The following is a 15,999-nucleotide window of genomic DNA, read 5'->3' on the forward strand; positions in this document are numbered from 1 at the left end:
GTGAGTAGGGAACAGGCAGAGATAGAGAGGGAAAGAGAATCTCAAGCAGGCTCCACTGACAGCAAAGAGACTCACACAGGGCTCAATCCCATGAACCATGAGATCATGACCTGAGCCAAAATCAAGAGTCATGTCTTTAATAGACTGAGTCACCCAGGCGCCCCTATAGATTCTTTAAATGCACCAGAAGAGACTTGCCCAACAAATCAATGATAGGATGTCAACTTTCATATTTAAGCTTTCTCCAGTATCTTGCTAAAACCCTCCTGGGCAATCTGACACATCCTTCTTTAACCTCTTTTTAGGGAAAATTCTGACAAGCTACTGATTATCTACTCTTTGTTCCTTCTGATGAGCTGAACTAAAGAAAGTCAATTTCTATCCTCACAGTGGTTACTTCCCCCAGTACTCCTCACTTTTCAGTTGTTCTCTATTGGGCACTGAAGACCAAGACCTACAAGGAATCCTGTCCCTAAAGGACTGAGATGGGGACTGACCGTCCTGGTGTAGTAGAAGGCATGCTACCCTTCACTGCTTGGGTCAGAGCCATGTTGAGACTTGGCTTTTCTATATACCACATACATTTCCAAATATTTTAAGTAGATTTCAATGTGGTTTAGAGGAAAAAAACCCAGTCTTATTGGCCTAAAGTGGCAAAGGGGTCAACATTCAGACACTCTACAAGAACTTCAGGATATACTCAACTCTTATTTTTTTCATACTAAAAGAGAAAAATGTTACAAAGAATATTCCAGAAATCATGTTTATTTGACTTGAATTATAACAATGAATTTTTCCTTAAAATTCAATATGTTTTAAAACACTCATATTTTAAAAAATATGATAATTTTTTATGTTTCTTTAATGGGATATTTAATTTACACACAGGTATTCTTGACTAGCTGGGAAGACATCTAAAAGAAAATGTATAAATATATGAATAATGTTTCTCAAGTTTTTAACAAAACTGAGGGTTTTTCAGTTTTCATGTTGAGGGCAGGAAAAGCAGGTTAGGTTTGGTAAGCTAGTGTTAGAATTAACGTATTTCTTAAAGAGTGTGGGGTAAGGGGGAGACACTGCAGAGGCAAAATGGCCCAGATAAAATTTTACTGCAAATAATCTATCTAATAACGTCTACACACCAGCCGAGAAGACCTAATCCTAGATCAGACCTCGGAAGACTTCAGTTCTAGGCACAGCTTGGAAAAACTATGTACCCTCAAGCCTCCCACTTCCTCAAACCTAATACTGTATAATGGAGGAATAAAAAATTAACTAGGTGATAAGAATTAGAAATCTTTTCATGTGACTGCATAGAAAACATCTTCACTTGGTAATAAGAATGCAAGTAAACGCAACCAGTTGGTAAATAAAACATAAATTTACTCTAAACACAACTCAACACTTTAGGAATATGTAATACTATACATTATAGACCAGGAAATTAAATGTCTACAATAATAACCTCCTTAAAAGAACAGATTCATTTAGTAAACTTTAATGCTTAACTATTTAAATCCTAATATGTCTTGATAACAAGTATTAAAGTGTTGCCTAAGCCTTGCATAAAATGTAGACTTGCAAAATTTATTTCTACTTGTTAGTGGCTATCTACCAACAAAGAAAACCTCTCAGTGTTTAGCTTTGAAAAAGGTATGCAAAGAAAAACATTATTCATGTATTTATACATTTGCTATTAAATAGTCCCCCAGTTGGGCAGGAACCAGAATCTGTGTATGTAAATTAAATGGTCCATTAAAAGGTTTTAAAACCTATCATATTTTTTTACCCTTATTTATATTTATAATTACGAACGCTATAAGTTTACAACTGTATAATTAATCTTTGTGAGCATTTTATTACCAAAGCTTAATTCTTCAAAGTTTCAAGCCTTCAGGGAAAGTGAAATTATCTAGTGAAAAAAGTCAAGCAGTTTAATTGTCTCTCATTCCCAGCTAGAGATGTGTGAATTTGATTTACCCTCTTATGTTAGTTATGTAATACCATAGAAAGAGAGCAAAAAGAGAATTCATGAACATGGAGGGCCACTTGGTCCATGTCCTTGGCTTTCCCTGTCTGATACCTGATTTGGTTTATCTCAGTATCAAAACCCCCTTATCCCGGCAGTTCTCAAAATTAAGAGTCTATCAAGATTCCTGAGGCACCTTGTGGAAAAAATAGATACCTAGGCACCACACTTCAGAACTACTGACTCAGAATGTTTGCCAGCAGGGTAGGGGAACTATTCTATATTTGGAGACAATGTTAAACATGTTGGTACTTTGTGGGTCTTCATACTGAAAAGTATTCAGGGTTCAGAAGCATCAAACAGACACCTCTCCAGTGTACTGAATGAAGCATATTTAAGACACACCAAATGAAATATCTGTCTCATGTCAAGGAAACAGTTGCTTTTAAGCAGTAAGCGGCAGCAAACCATTCTGTAAATTTTAAACTGAGAAACTGAGACACATTCACAACTGGCTTATGCTATGTTTGGTATGTGGAATTATTCACAGCTTTGGGTTCTAATAGGGAACTTAATGCTTTCTTTTCTTGGCTTAATCTGCTGGAAAACAATTCAAACAAAAAGGAAATGAAAAGCTTTACTTTACCTCTTCACCTTAACTGTGACCTAACTGCTTTAACAATACAGTAGTCTAAATAATGCCTTAACTATTTATATTTATGCAGAAGTGAGGGTTTTTTGGTTAAAATTGTTAAAATTAATCTATAAAGGCAGAATGTAGGCAACAGATGTCTACACTGTAGACATCAGCCTCTTTTAGGGCACCTAGAAAAAATGCCATCTCCTAAAATTTCAGTGCCCACTGCTAAAGCTAGGCAACATTAAGTCTGCGACTTAAAAAAGCACCGGTACGGTACACCTGTCTTACAAGCTGAAGGCAAAATCCTGACATCAACCACTGGCACCGCAAGGGAAAAGGCAAAGCAGCAAACTTTAGTGATTCAGACTCCAAAAAAAATTCTTTCTTTAGAAAAAACAAGAATTAGAAGATTGCTGAAAAATAACATGCACTGAATAAAAACACACTTGAAAAAAGATTCAAATTTTATTATTCCTTAAATCCTCATTTCAAAGTAGTGGCAATGCCTTCCTTTCAACCTACAATTGTGATGGCTTCAAAAGCCAGATCCTTCCTCACCTTCTATTCTCAATGGTCAGCTCCAGAAGCTGTTAGAGGTCGGCCCATGGTCTTTATCTCGGGAGGCTAATGACAGAGGGAGCCCTGGCATGTACCAGGCTGGGCTCCCTCAGCAAGCCACCTTCCCTTCAGTTCAATGCGAAAGAAGAGAATAAGTAGTACTGCAATCACCATATAGCTCAGGGAACTCACATAGAAAGGCCTGTCAGGGTTTATAGATCTTCCTCTATTAGTTTCCTCTCATCTGACTTTATTACTCATCTCTTATTATCACTCAATTTCCTTCAGAAGCTCAATAATATGTTTATTCATGTACAGAAATAAGCATGTGTCTTATATGGGTGAAAAAGCAATACAGTATTTGTACACTCTCCAGGCTCATTTAAAAATGCAGAATGTAAACATAGTGTGCATAACAGGTAGGTCACTTTCTGCAACTTAGCTAAAAATGTATTACTTGGTACACAAATATAAATATTTAAATGCAAAGTTCTCAGCAAGTCTTGACTTTACATTACCTAACTCTTCAGATTTATTAAAAGAAATCTACTATGTTTGCAAGCTTCGAGAATGGTTTGCTCAGATTATTTAAATGACGTTGTTTAAAACAGCTCACAAATATTTTCCTCAACTCTCACTGCCCTGAAGACTCATGTCAACTGAGTCATCACCATGACAGTGATAACAGTAATTCAAATTTACTCCTTTAACCCTCCTGACCTTATAAAACAGGTAACTCTTTATTGTCCATGTCTTACAAATAAGAAAACTGAGGTCTGAGATTCAGTTGCTATCCGCAGTAACAGAGCTGGAGAGCAAAGGAAATACAGGCTACCTTCTAAGATCATCAACACTCTGCAGAGTCTCAAAAAGTGAAAACCCCATTTATGGGGGAGGAGGGCACAAGAAGCTCATAGAGCCAACATGGACAGACTTAGGGTCAGGTCAAGGACAGAGGACTAGCGAGGAAACTGATCACAGCTGGTAGCTATCCTTTGAAAAGCATGAGAGTGAAGACAGTGTCAGAGATGACTATATGGTATAAGGGAAGGCAAGATTTGGAGGTGAAAAGACAAAAAATGAAGGGTACTGGGCTAAAAGTAACTTGGCTGTTTCTGTATTACCCTAGCAAATTCCTCATGGGCTAGAGATGTGATTCCTCCAAATGAAGACACAGAAGTTCTAAGATTACTTCTTTTGCTGAAGTGAAATGCTTTTTCATATGAAGATAGTCCTACGTACATGGTCATACATTCCATCAATTTTGTAAAAAAAAAAAAAAATTTAAATCTTATTAGAGAAACATCTAGTTTTAGTCAAAACTTAAAAATAAACCTAGTGAGGGGCACCTGGGTAGCTCAGTTGGTTAGGCGTCTGACTTTGGCTCTCAGGTCATGATCTCATGGTTTGTGAGTTTGAGCCCTGCATTGAGCTCTGTGCTGACAGCTCAGAGCCTGGAACCTGCTTTGTATTTATTCTGTGTCTCATTCTCTTTCTGCCCTTCCCCTACTTGTGCTCTGTCTCTGTCTCTCAAAAATAAATAAGTATTAAAAAAAAATTTTTTTTTTAAATAAACCCAGTGATTCTTTGAGGGAAATGTGGCAGTACTTACTAAAAAATGCATGTACCACTTGTTCTGGCATTTCTACTACTAAGGATCTATTATTCAAAAATACTTGCACAGGGGCTCCTGGGTGTCTCAGAAGGACTCTTGATTTTTGCCTCAGGTCATGATCTCAAGCCTCATGTCAGGCTCTGAGCTAACAGTGCAGAGCCTGCTTGGGATCCTCTCTCTCTCACCCTCTCTCTCTGCCCCTTCCCTGCTCATGTGCTCTCTCTCTCTCAAAATAAATCAACTTAAAAACAAAACAAAAAAAAATATTTGCACAAATTCACACACGTACACACACACAATGGTTGAAGTGGTACTGCACACAGTACAAAAACAAAACAAAAGCAACTTCAAAATTATTCAGTAAGTTAGTAGTTAAATGTATCCATAATATGGAATTTATTTAAACAGTAATAGACACATCTGTACTAACATAAGATATACACCATATATTAAGAGAAAAAAGCAAAAGGGAGAAAAATATTTTTAATTGTTTTTTAAAAACTACATATGTGTGTGCACAAAGAAAGCTGTCTCAAAGAATACAAACCACACCGTCAGCAGTAGTTGCCTTGAGGGATAAGGGAACTGTTGGAGACACTAAGGAAGGAGCTGGTTGATGAAGGAGCCAATCCGGATTTGTCTTTTTATCTTCACACAGTTCTATATTACTATATATTCTTCCAACATACTTTTTTTAAATTGTTTTAAAATTTCTCTAAGTTTCACACTGCTGCACTTTAGGACAGCAAATTCAATTCTCTCCTACAGAATATTTGCAAATTGTATTAATCACCAGTAGATCATACCTTTGTTTCACCAAATGTCAATGCCTGAGTGTTCTACGAAAGAAAGAATATGCTTGTAATAACCAAATTATCTCCCTAGGATACTTGTAAAAACTGGTTGCTAATGCAAGCCCGATTACAATGAACATGACCATCCACAGGGGAACAAAAGGAAGAAAGATGTGACATAAGGCCTCCATCAAACAACTCCGACTGTTGCTCACTGCTAGATTTGGAACACATATGTGTACAAAAATAAATCTCCAAGTTCCTGCTAAGAACAAAACAGAACGAAAAATGACAGTGTTACTTTTTATTTAACAAATTCCGAGTGCCTACTGCTTCTTAAGTACTGCCCTTAGGGAGGCCACCAAGATACACACACAGGTCATAGTTTCGGACCTGATGGGAGTTTACAATCAACTAAAAGTAAGCTACACAGTAAACACAGGATTGCTGAGTAGGTCTGCTTGTCTGTTTGGAATATCTAAGAGAGGCTGAATGGACTGATATATAAGATGGCTGGGACACAGAGGCATTTGGAGGCTAAGTTAAGCAGGACTGGCAGGCATGAATGGAATTTATGATGTTGGTTTTATTCGAACCATGCTCAAACAAATTCAAATGTCTCATCAAAGAACAACACGTAAGCGCACACTTCAGTAGAACCACAGGAGGTGCACCTTTTGCAGTATGATACCAGGTGCTTCCTGTGTCTCTGTAGAAATACCACCACCAAAGTCACAGAATCAGAGGTGGAAGAGATCTTGGATGTCATGTGTCAAGTGCATCTAACATGTGAATATATTCCTTCTGCTTCTAGCTGACTGAAATGGTATCTCTGGGCACATGACAGTGATATTGGGGAGGAGTCTACCCTACTTTTGGGACGGCCCAGGCTCTAGGAGTGAAAGGGCCACTGAAATGACCCCCCACACACACATACACACTCTGCTCCCAGCCAAGACCAATACCAGCTTCCGCTTAGTCTATCCCTCTTTTTGCTGTAGTGTGCCCACTACAGGCTAGCTCATAGGAAGGGGGGGGGGGGGAGGACAAAGTGCACAAGTGAGAAAGTAGAAGGAGAAGAAATACATGACAGAAAGTCAGAGTAAAGTAAGATGACCTCCAACTGTGATATCATTCACCCCCCCTCCCAACTGGTTTCTACCCTCTTCTGTGAGAACTTCTGGATACACTAAACATGAGGTAAACTCAGTAATATTTCTATTATTATTATTATACGTGTATTCCTTATTAAAATTCTTCCAATGCTGTTAGAGAAAAGCATGACCACTGTAAATGAGGAAAAAATGAGCTTCACCCAAGGTTACTCAAGTAATGCATACATAATAGAGACAATACTGGACTCTAAGCCTTCAGATTTTAAGTCTGATGTTCTGTCTCTACACCACGATTTACCAATCTATGTAATACACCTCCTTTAATACAAAACGTAAAGGACCAAAAAGGCTGAGTTAAGTAAGAGAGAGGACTAGCACTTGGAAATCAGTAAATTTAAAAAAGTACTTAGCGAAGACACCAGCATCTTTTTTAAGAATGTGGAAGCTGGAAAGTTTTATTAGAATATAAAACTGAAAGCAAACAATTTTGCTGAAAAAAAAATGCAGTATAATATGGGAAATCTCCTTGGAGGGCCATTAACATCACTATCTTACAGCCACTATTTAGCATACAGTAGTTAGTTTTATAATCTAATCAAAATTATGTGTGGGGGGGGAATGTTATGAAAACACAAAGAAATGAAAAAAAATCTGACAAGGAATGAACTATTACAATAACTAAGTCTATATTCCAAGTACCTTTGCTCAGTCTGTGAGCTTGGATATACTAACACATTCTCTTCAGTTTCTTCATCTAGAAACTACTGCAATTATAAATATGCAATATCAAGTTAAAAAGCAAATTGTTAGGAATAATATGCCTGAAATCATCTTGAGAAAGCTTTTAACTCCTCAGGATAAAATTCTTGCAGAAAGAAAATATTCCAAAATACAGTGACCCTTGAACAATGCAAGGGTTGGGGGGTCAACCCCCCAAACAGTGGAAAATCCATGTATAACGTCTGACTACACAAAAAGGTAACTACTAATAGCCTACCACTGACTTTCAGAAGCCTTACCAATAAGGTAAAGTCGATCAACATGTATTTTATATGTGTATTATATACTGTATCCTTACCATAAATATGCCAGAGAACAAAATGTTAAGAAAATTGTAATAGAAAATACACTTATAGTGCTATACATATATTTACAGGAAAAATACAGGTATAAGTGGATCTGTGCAGTTCAAATCCATGTTGTTCAAGGGTCAACTATAATAAGGAAAAGCAACTAATAGAATTTTAAGCAACATTAGGATAAATAAGTTCTTAAGAAAAATGAATAACCTGTTACCAACATAGTTTGTATTTCCTTAAATTATGACTTTCTTCTAAAAAGGATTTGGAAGCCAAACTTGTCTTTAAGATACCTATTAAGATAACTGAAACTAAATCGTATCCCAACTCTATTATCTGGCCAAGTAAAAGTGATGCTTTTCCTTAAAGAAAAATTAACTCTATCAATATTTGTGTTTAAGACATCTTTCTACTCAAAGAAAAACTACACCCAAAAGACCATACAAAAAAGCACTGCTTTAATGGTTTGGAGAATGCTTTATGTACAGATGTTTGGAGGCAGGTGAAATCATGTGGTCAAATAACTGCAAAATATTTTTAATCCCACTCTCTAATAAGGCATCGATCTAACAGTTAAAATAACACTCTCCAGGGTTCCCCTTTTGTCACTTTAAGTCATGGCCTGCTTCCTACCTGTCTTCTCTTTACCATGTATCATACAAGGACAGAAGGCAAGAAGGCAGCTCATGTAACTGGCCCATTTCCAGGCTGGGAGCAAATCTGATGATAAATTAAGTGAAGAAGAAACTGGTGGGATAAACTGCTCAAGTTCACTGCTCTAGTTAAGCTGTTCTCATACAAGTTATTTGAAAATCACACTAAGCCTAAAGCTAATCTGCATTCTGCCCTTGCTATTTCCTTGGAAAACTTTTTCTTCTTATTTTAGAAATTCTGAAAGAAATATAAATATCATAGGAACACTTTCTTGCACCCAGCTCTGCATTACATTAATTCATTAGTCTTACTATTTGAACATAAAAATGAATTTTCAAAGCTTTTAGACAAGAAACTTTGGGGGCTGCTATTCTTCAAAACAAGGAAGACCCATGCAGAACAAATGATTGTTGATGTGGACCTATGGTTAAACTAAAACTCAGAGAACAAAGTAACCCTAATGGATTATATAAATTCGGGGGGCGGGGGGAGGAAATAAAAATTTGAAGAACACATACAAGTTTGAAGAAATGGTATATCCTATTCTTCTGCCTCCACGGAACAATTTAATAAAAAAGCCATGGATAGGCTCCTGAGAAATCTGAGATGATTGTTAGCTAGCCTGAATTTTCACAAAGCAGTAAGATTGAGGGAGGTAGTATGACAAAGAAGAAGCCTACCTGAACAAGTCCTTGAGTGCATGTCTTTTGGTGCGTCAAAGGTACTTCAGTGCCACAGTTGTTTACAATATTGTATTTAACAAAGGCAGGCTCTACCAAGTAAAATGCTTTACACACCTTGTGATACCACTCTAATAAAACTGAGCCTAATATGGAGAGTACTAGAAGAAGTATGGCTATGGGGGTGTCCCTCTGACATAAAAACCATTTTCAAAGTATCTTATAGCACTAGGGGACTTGTAAAACAATGTTCACAGCAGCTCTATTCAAAACAAGATCGATCAACAGTGGAATGGACAAACGGTGATGTTCTCAGAGCTAGACTAGAGTTGTGCTGTCCAGTAAATAAGGTAACCACTAGCCACACGTGGCTATTAAGCACTTGCAGCACTGTGACTATGGGGGGTTTAAGGTATGCCGTAAGTATAAAACAGACACCAGATTTCAAAGACTGAAATACGAAAAAAAGGGTAAAATGTATCAGCTTTTTGTTGACTTGATATTTATGAATATTGAGATTAATCACTTTTAAAATTAATTTTACTTGTTTCTTTTTAAATAGGCTACTACAATATTTTAAACCATACAAGTGGCTCACATTGTATTTCTCTTGGACAGTGCTGCTCGAGAGCAATGAAAATGAATGAACTACAGGTACATGAAACAGTATGCATTAATCTTACAAACATGATTCCAATGAAAGAAGTCAGATAAAACTCAACTAGTGTTTAATGATGTCAACAACAAAACACAAACCACCAAGGTGTGATTACCATAAAAACCAGGCAGTGGTTAGTTACCATGGGGAAGAGAAAGGAGCTTGTGACAGAAAGGGGACACATGGAACCCTCTCAAGTGCTGACAGCAGTCTATTTCTGGGACCTGTGTTGTTGGTTCACTTTATTAAAACTACATATTCATATTTTATGCACTTTCCTACATGTTTTACCTCACAATTTTAAAAGTTTTCAAGAAATAAATATTAAACTTCCTTTCCTTAAATATTTACATTCACTATAGCAATTAAGGACTTTTTAGAAACCTAAAAGAATAGATTGAGTCCTGTATCTCAAATCAATATAACTAAAGAAATGCAAAAATGTTAGGCCCCAGAGTTGCCTAGTCAAGACTGTGTTACATTCCTCAATATATTTTTAAATATTTTTAAAATTACATCTAAACGTTTTTAAAGCATAACAACCTATAACTTAGCCATATTATTTATCCTGTTTTAATGTACTCCATGAAATAGGTTGTGGGTGTATTTCTGACAGGTTACACATACATTCTTGTAAGTCAACATATCTGCAATCACAAAATAAACACCTGATAAATGTGTTTATAAGAAACCATTTTTGAGATTTCTTACACAGTGATAATCATATCCTAAATTCTCTCTGAACAAGTTATAATATGTTTTTTTTAACATATTTGTTTATTTTTTAAAGAGCGCAAGTAGGAGAGGGTCGGCGGGGGGGGGGGCGGCAACGACAGAGGATCCAAAGCAGGCTCTGCGCTGACAGCAGTAGTGAGCCTGATGCGGGGCTCAAACCCATGAACTGCAACATCATGGCCTGAGCTGCTCAACCGACTGAGCCACCCAGGCAGCCCAGTTGTAATATTTTTCTAAGAATAATTTAATTTTCTTAATATGAGGCATCCTGTCAGAAATGTCCTTTCTTGGAAAATATATTTTAAAAGAAAATGGGGGAAGAAAATTCAGAGTACGTCCAAGTTAATTTACTGATAAAAGCTGACAAAGGTGAATTAAATAAGTCTTGTGTTTTCCACAACCAATATCTAACATTTGATGAAATTTTACCAAATGTAAAAGCATAGGAGTCAACCTTTAACAACTGAGAAATTTTTCTGGGCACAAAAGGTTTGCTATCTAGTAGAATGCACAAAACACTTGAAACAAATGTTTCAGGATACAAAACTAAACTTAAAAACCTCTGTCAACAATACTTTAATAATAAAAATTTTTTTTTTAATTTTTTTTTTCAACATTTATTTATTTTGGGGACAGAGAGAGACAGAGCATGAACGGGGGAGGGGCAGAGAGAGAGGGAGACACAGAATCGGAAACAGGCTCCAGGCTCTGAGCCATCAGCCCAGAGCCTGACGCGGGGCTCGAACTCACGGACCGCGAGATCGTGACCTGGCTGAAGTCGGACGCTTAACCGACTGCGCCACCCAGGCGCCCCAATAATAAAAAATTTTTTAAATCTCTCTTGGCTACTAAGAACAATGCTGAAGACCTAAATTCACATTTAATTCATTTTTATGCAGAAGAAAGGAATTTATAAATGAAAAAGAATACAAAAAAGACATCTTACAGAATGAATGTCTATACTCACCATGAACTTGGTTGATTTCTGAATTCTGGGAAAGAATTTCATCTGCTAATTTCTGAGCAGTTGGCAAAACTTCTGTGTGGTGCACTGTGATCAAATACTGTACAAACTTTTGTAGTTGGTCTCTATTCATTTGAAAGAGAGTCTCTGAAATGGGAAGATGCAGTTTGACCTGATCTGGCTTGCGGATGCGGTATAAAGACAGTGCCACAACATGAGCACAATAAAATATGTCCTTGTTTCCACAGCTGCAGGTCACTGAGGTAATCTTGCAACGATCAAAGCTGATGGCCACGTTGCAAACAGTTTCTGGCTCCGATTGTATTGCAGGTTCTGTCACTGTGCCACTCAAGTGGAAACCTATGTGATAGAAAGGGAGGAGAGAGGTTAGCTGCTGCATTCAGATGCTATGAAGTATTTCTAATTCTTTGCAATGGGCAGTACTTGACGGCAGCGAGAAAAAAATATTGACAGTTTTTATTTTCAAGTAAAAACATTCAGACCACGCAAACATCCTCCCGCCTCCTGTTCTTCACACTTTATAGGGAAAAAAGCAATGGTACTTGACAGACATGCTAAAGTATTTTACACATCTATATGAAAATATGTATTGCAGTATACCACCATCACACCTATAGGAAGTTGTTAGATCTCACTAACAAGCGATAATCACTCATCTCTGAACCTGTGGTATACCTGACACAAATCCCCAGATCAGTGGTTTTCTTCCTTTAAAGACACAAAAAAACAAAACAAGGCCAGCTTGGCTTTGTGCTCAACAAATTCTTCCCTTCCCTACTTTATTCTAGGCAGCCACTAACATCTTCTAACCAACAATGCAACTCTGGGGCAGGTCGTTCACAGACACTGATCAGATAAATTTTCCTTAAGGTTTTTTTTAAGTTTATTTATCTTGAGAGAAAGAGAGAGAGTGCGGGAGGGGCAGAGAGAAGGAGAGAGAATCCCAGACAGGCTCCACACCAGCAGTGCAAAGCCTGATGCAGGGCAGGGCTTGAACTCACAAACTATGAGATCATGACCTGAGCCGAAGTCGGAAGCTTAACCGCCTGAGCCACCCAGGTGACTGTGATCAGATAATTTTTTTAATTTAATAATCCGTGCCTAACATATGCCCCAATACAGCAATGTCTATGAGCAATGCCTATTGGTAGATCTTCAAAGCCCACCAAATCTCATATATACCGCAGTCTAAGTAGCTCACAATGAGCTGGTACAGAAGTAAGGTTATTAAACATGCTTACATACACAAACACACAGGCACACAGAATCACCAAGGGGAAAGGTCTTTACAGCTTAAACTTAGAACTACACACAAATCCTTCACACCCTCCCTGACCGAGAGGTCATTTGGTGGCTGCTTACAATGGTCCAGAGAGGAGACGCTCACCCCACACACACACGACTCCCCCTTGGATTGCTCTAGGAAAACCATACAGCCAACTGAAAACTGCCTCCCACCACACTGACATCAGTCGGTCCTGGCCTATTTGGCCAGGGGACAAAACCTCCTCTCACTATCCATATGTGGAAATATCAGTATGTGGAAAGTTAACCCCAAATTTCTTTTTGGCACATCCATTCAGTTCCACCTTCCTTCTCTCACAACCACATTCAGAGGTAAGGGCTAAACCTTAAGGAGATAATTTTGGGAACTTTCAGGACACCAATTTACCTCAAGATTTTGAGTACTTGACAGAAACATAAGATCCAGAATGAAGGTTTTGACTTTCTTTCAGCCTTCCACTATCTATGCTACTTGAATAAAACTCATCAAGCAGGACACGGTCTTCATGCCCAAAAAGAAAGATCTTTACCATTTGGGAAATCTGAGAGGGATGACAGACATATAACATGAGAATGACAACTAGATAATGCCTAGAATTCACATATGGGGCACTTGAACCCTACTTACTGTCTCCCCCAAGGGATGATCATCAGGCCAGAGAGCTGGAAGAAACACTACTCACTATTCAGTTTAGAAGAAATCTTTCAGAGTAATATAATTTCATCCTAATAATTCATATTTAGTAACATAGAAGGAAAGAGAAAAGTGTGGTAATAAGTTTTACCAAGTTAATTTAAAAAGAGCAATCCCTAAAAAAAACAAGTTACTACTAAATTTCATGGTAAGAAATTTAGAGAACTGTAATATGATAATCTTCGTTTTTCTTACAAAGAGATTATATTATCCCTGTTTCAGAATGAATATTCCAGTCTCCTTTACCTCTTTTGGTCAAGAAGTTTTTTTTTGAAAAATACAATTAAAGAAAAGATACATAGTAGATATACTTCTATTTTTTTTTTTTAATTTAATGTATTTTCCCATGAGGAAAAAGTCACAGAAAAAGTAAACACCCAGAGAACTTCAAAAGTGAAGAATAGTAAGGACAAACTTACCTTACTATATACCAGATGCACGATAAGCCTACAGTAATTAAAAATCCACAAGACAGGCACAGATTAAGATAGAAAAAAACCCAATGGATAAGAGACAATTCTGAAAGTCCTGAAGTATATTCTGTATGTTCAGTGCAAGAGATCTCAATGTTTTCTACCTTCACAGACATGTTGTATACAAAGAAACCGGTTATCACTATGGGAAAATAGTTACCATAAACTGACCATTTATAAAATTGATCTCTCTCAGCTTCACAGCACCATAGCTCTCCTTGTCCATCAAGTCAACATCTTTGTCTCTCCATGACAGTGATATTGGACAACTTTTCCAATCATAGGAAAAGTCAAGATAATTGAGGATCTAAGAGTTGGACTAGTCACTACTTAATCTGTAAGGGTATAACATAACAGGTACTTCAAAAAACAATGATTTAACTACCAAAGAAGAGGCCCTTATTAAGAAAAGTGATGAACCCCTCAAACAATTTTTTGCAAAAAGCTGCACAAGTCAGAAGGAAGTAAAGTGTATTGAATGAATGCTGCGATCATTAAATTATGCCGAAGGAAAAACTCATCTATTATTCAATTTCATTACAACAAATATTTACTATTCTCACAAAGTCTTTTAAAAAGCAAACCATATAATATTGTGGCCTCCAAAACAATCTAATTCAAGAGATATATGAAAGCGCACATAAACATACATATGTCTTACAGAGTAACACTTCATTAATCTGATATCATCAAAGATTAAGGTGTTTAATAATGTTCATTTTCTAAGCAATTCTAGATAATCTTTCTTTTTTTTTTTTTTTAATTTTTTTTTTAACGTTTATTTATTTTTTTGGGACAGAGAGAGAGCATGAACGGGGAAGGGGCAGAGAGAGAGGGAGACACAGAATCAGAAACAGGCTCCAGGCTCTGAGCCATCAGCCCAGAGCCCGACGCGGGGCTCGAACTCACGGACCGCGAGATCGTGACCTGGCTGAAGTCGGACGCTTAACCGACTGCGCCACCCAGGCGCCCCGTCTAGATTATCTTTCAAGTACCCCCAACTCCTTTAAAAATTCCAAACATTTTTCTTAGAAATATTTCTAAATGTTCTAACTTCTATCCTGCCACCCTAATCAGCTGACTATTGGTGCTACCAAGTGAGTGGGGCAACATTCTTTGTAACAGCCGACTGCAGGTGGCAGCATTTTTTCAGCGGGCTTTTTGTTACTTTTCTCCACTATCAGCTATCACAAGGACTCCTCTCCTATACTGCTAGCCTTTTCAAAGAAAATTATTTGCCCTCGGGTCAGCTGCACCTCTAATGTGACCAGCTTTGTGACAGCTATTAAATACTCTGAGGCTTATTTGTTTGGGGAGGGGGTCCCCCACCCCTTACTTTTAGGTTGAGATGGTTGATGTCACTAAGGGGAATGGCTTTACTTTTAAATACAGGAAAATCTCACACACACACACACGCACGCACGCACGCACGCACGCGCGACAGCTGGTATAAGTACTTTTTAAGACTGCAATACTGAGTCAGTTTGTAAGAATTCCATCAAACCTCACTTCAGGATCGTGTACTCATGTATTTTGGCATCTCCAATTTGAGAAACCTTTAAAATTCCAACACACTCTAAGTTAGTTGGTCCTATATCATACCAGAGCACCCACAAGAGAACTAAGAATACTCCCTCAGCAATCCCTAGAGAGCTACATAAGCCATCCTTCCTCCACCCCTTATTCCCTCCTACCCAAGCTGATCTTACCTCTTAGGGAGTGTGTGACCTGCAACAAAATAATATTCCTAAGAATGGACTTTGCCTTTCTGGAGTTCTGACAAACCTTGATGACAAACTGAGTAGCAAATAAAAACTCTCTTTCTGGGATAGCTAACTGTTCTATATGACAGATCTAAGGACAAAGAAAGGGGCAGGCAATTCTATACCCTGTAGTAAAACACGGGCAATTAATTTTCAAAGAACTAAAACCAAAAAACTTACATAAACCTTTTCTTATAAAAGTATTTATTTGACTTTACAAAATACAATCTGTCAAAGATAGTTAATCCCATAAAAGCAAACCTCCCAGGGCAAATTGTTTTATCATCACCATGTTTTTATCAG

General features: G+C 37.5%; 1 protein-coding gene across 1 annotated transcript in view; it reads right to left on the reverse strand.

The window, feature by feature from the left end:
* The window catches only part of ZSWIM6 (zinc finger SWIM-type containing 6), a 198,894-nt gene that overhangs the window by 62,185 nt on the left and 120,710 nt on the right, over positions 1–15,999 (reverse strand). The window contains exon 3 of the mRNA XM_040493311.1: positions 11,465–11,821. Within this exon, the coding sequence (XP_040349245.1) occupies positions 11,465–11,821 (357 nt within the window). The remainder of the gene's footprint in view (positions 1–11,464; positions 11,822–15,999) is intronic.

The sequence above is a fragment of the Herpailurus yagouaroundi genome, unplaced genomic scaffold (assembly GCF_014898765.1).
Source record: "Herpailurus yagouaroundi ecotype Mexico unplaced genomic scaffold, PumYag 29, whole genome shotgun sequence".
Taxonomy (NCBI): domain Eukaryota; kingdom Metazoa; phylum Chordata; class Mammalia; order Carnivora; family Felidae; genus Herpailurus; species Herpailurus yagouaroundi.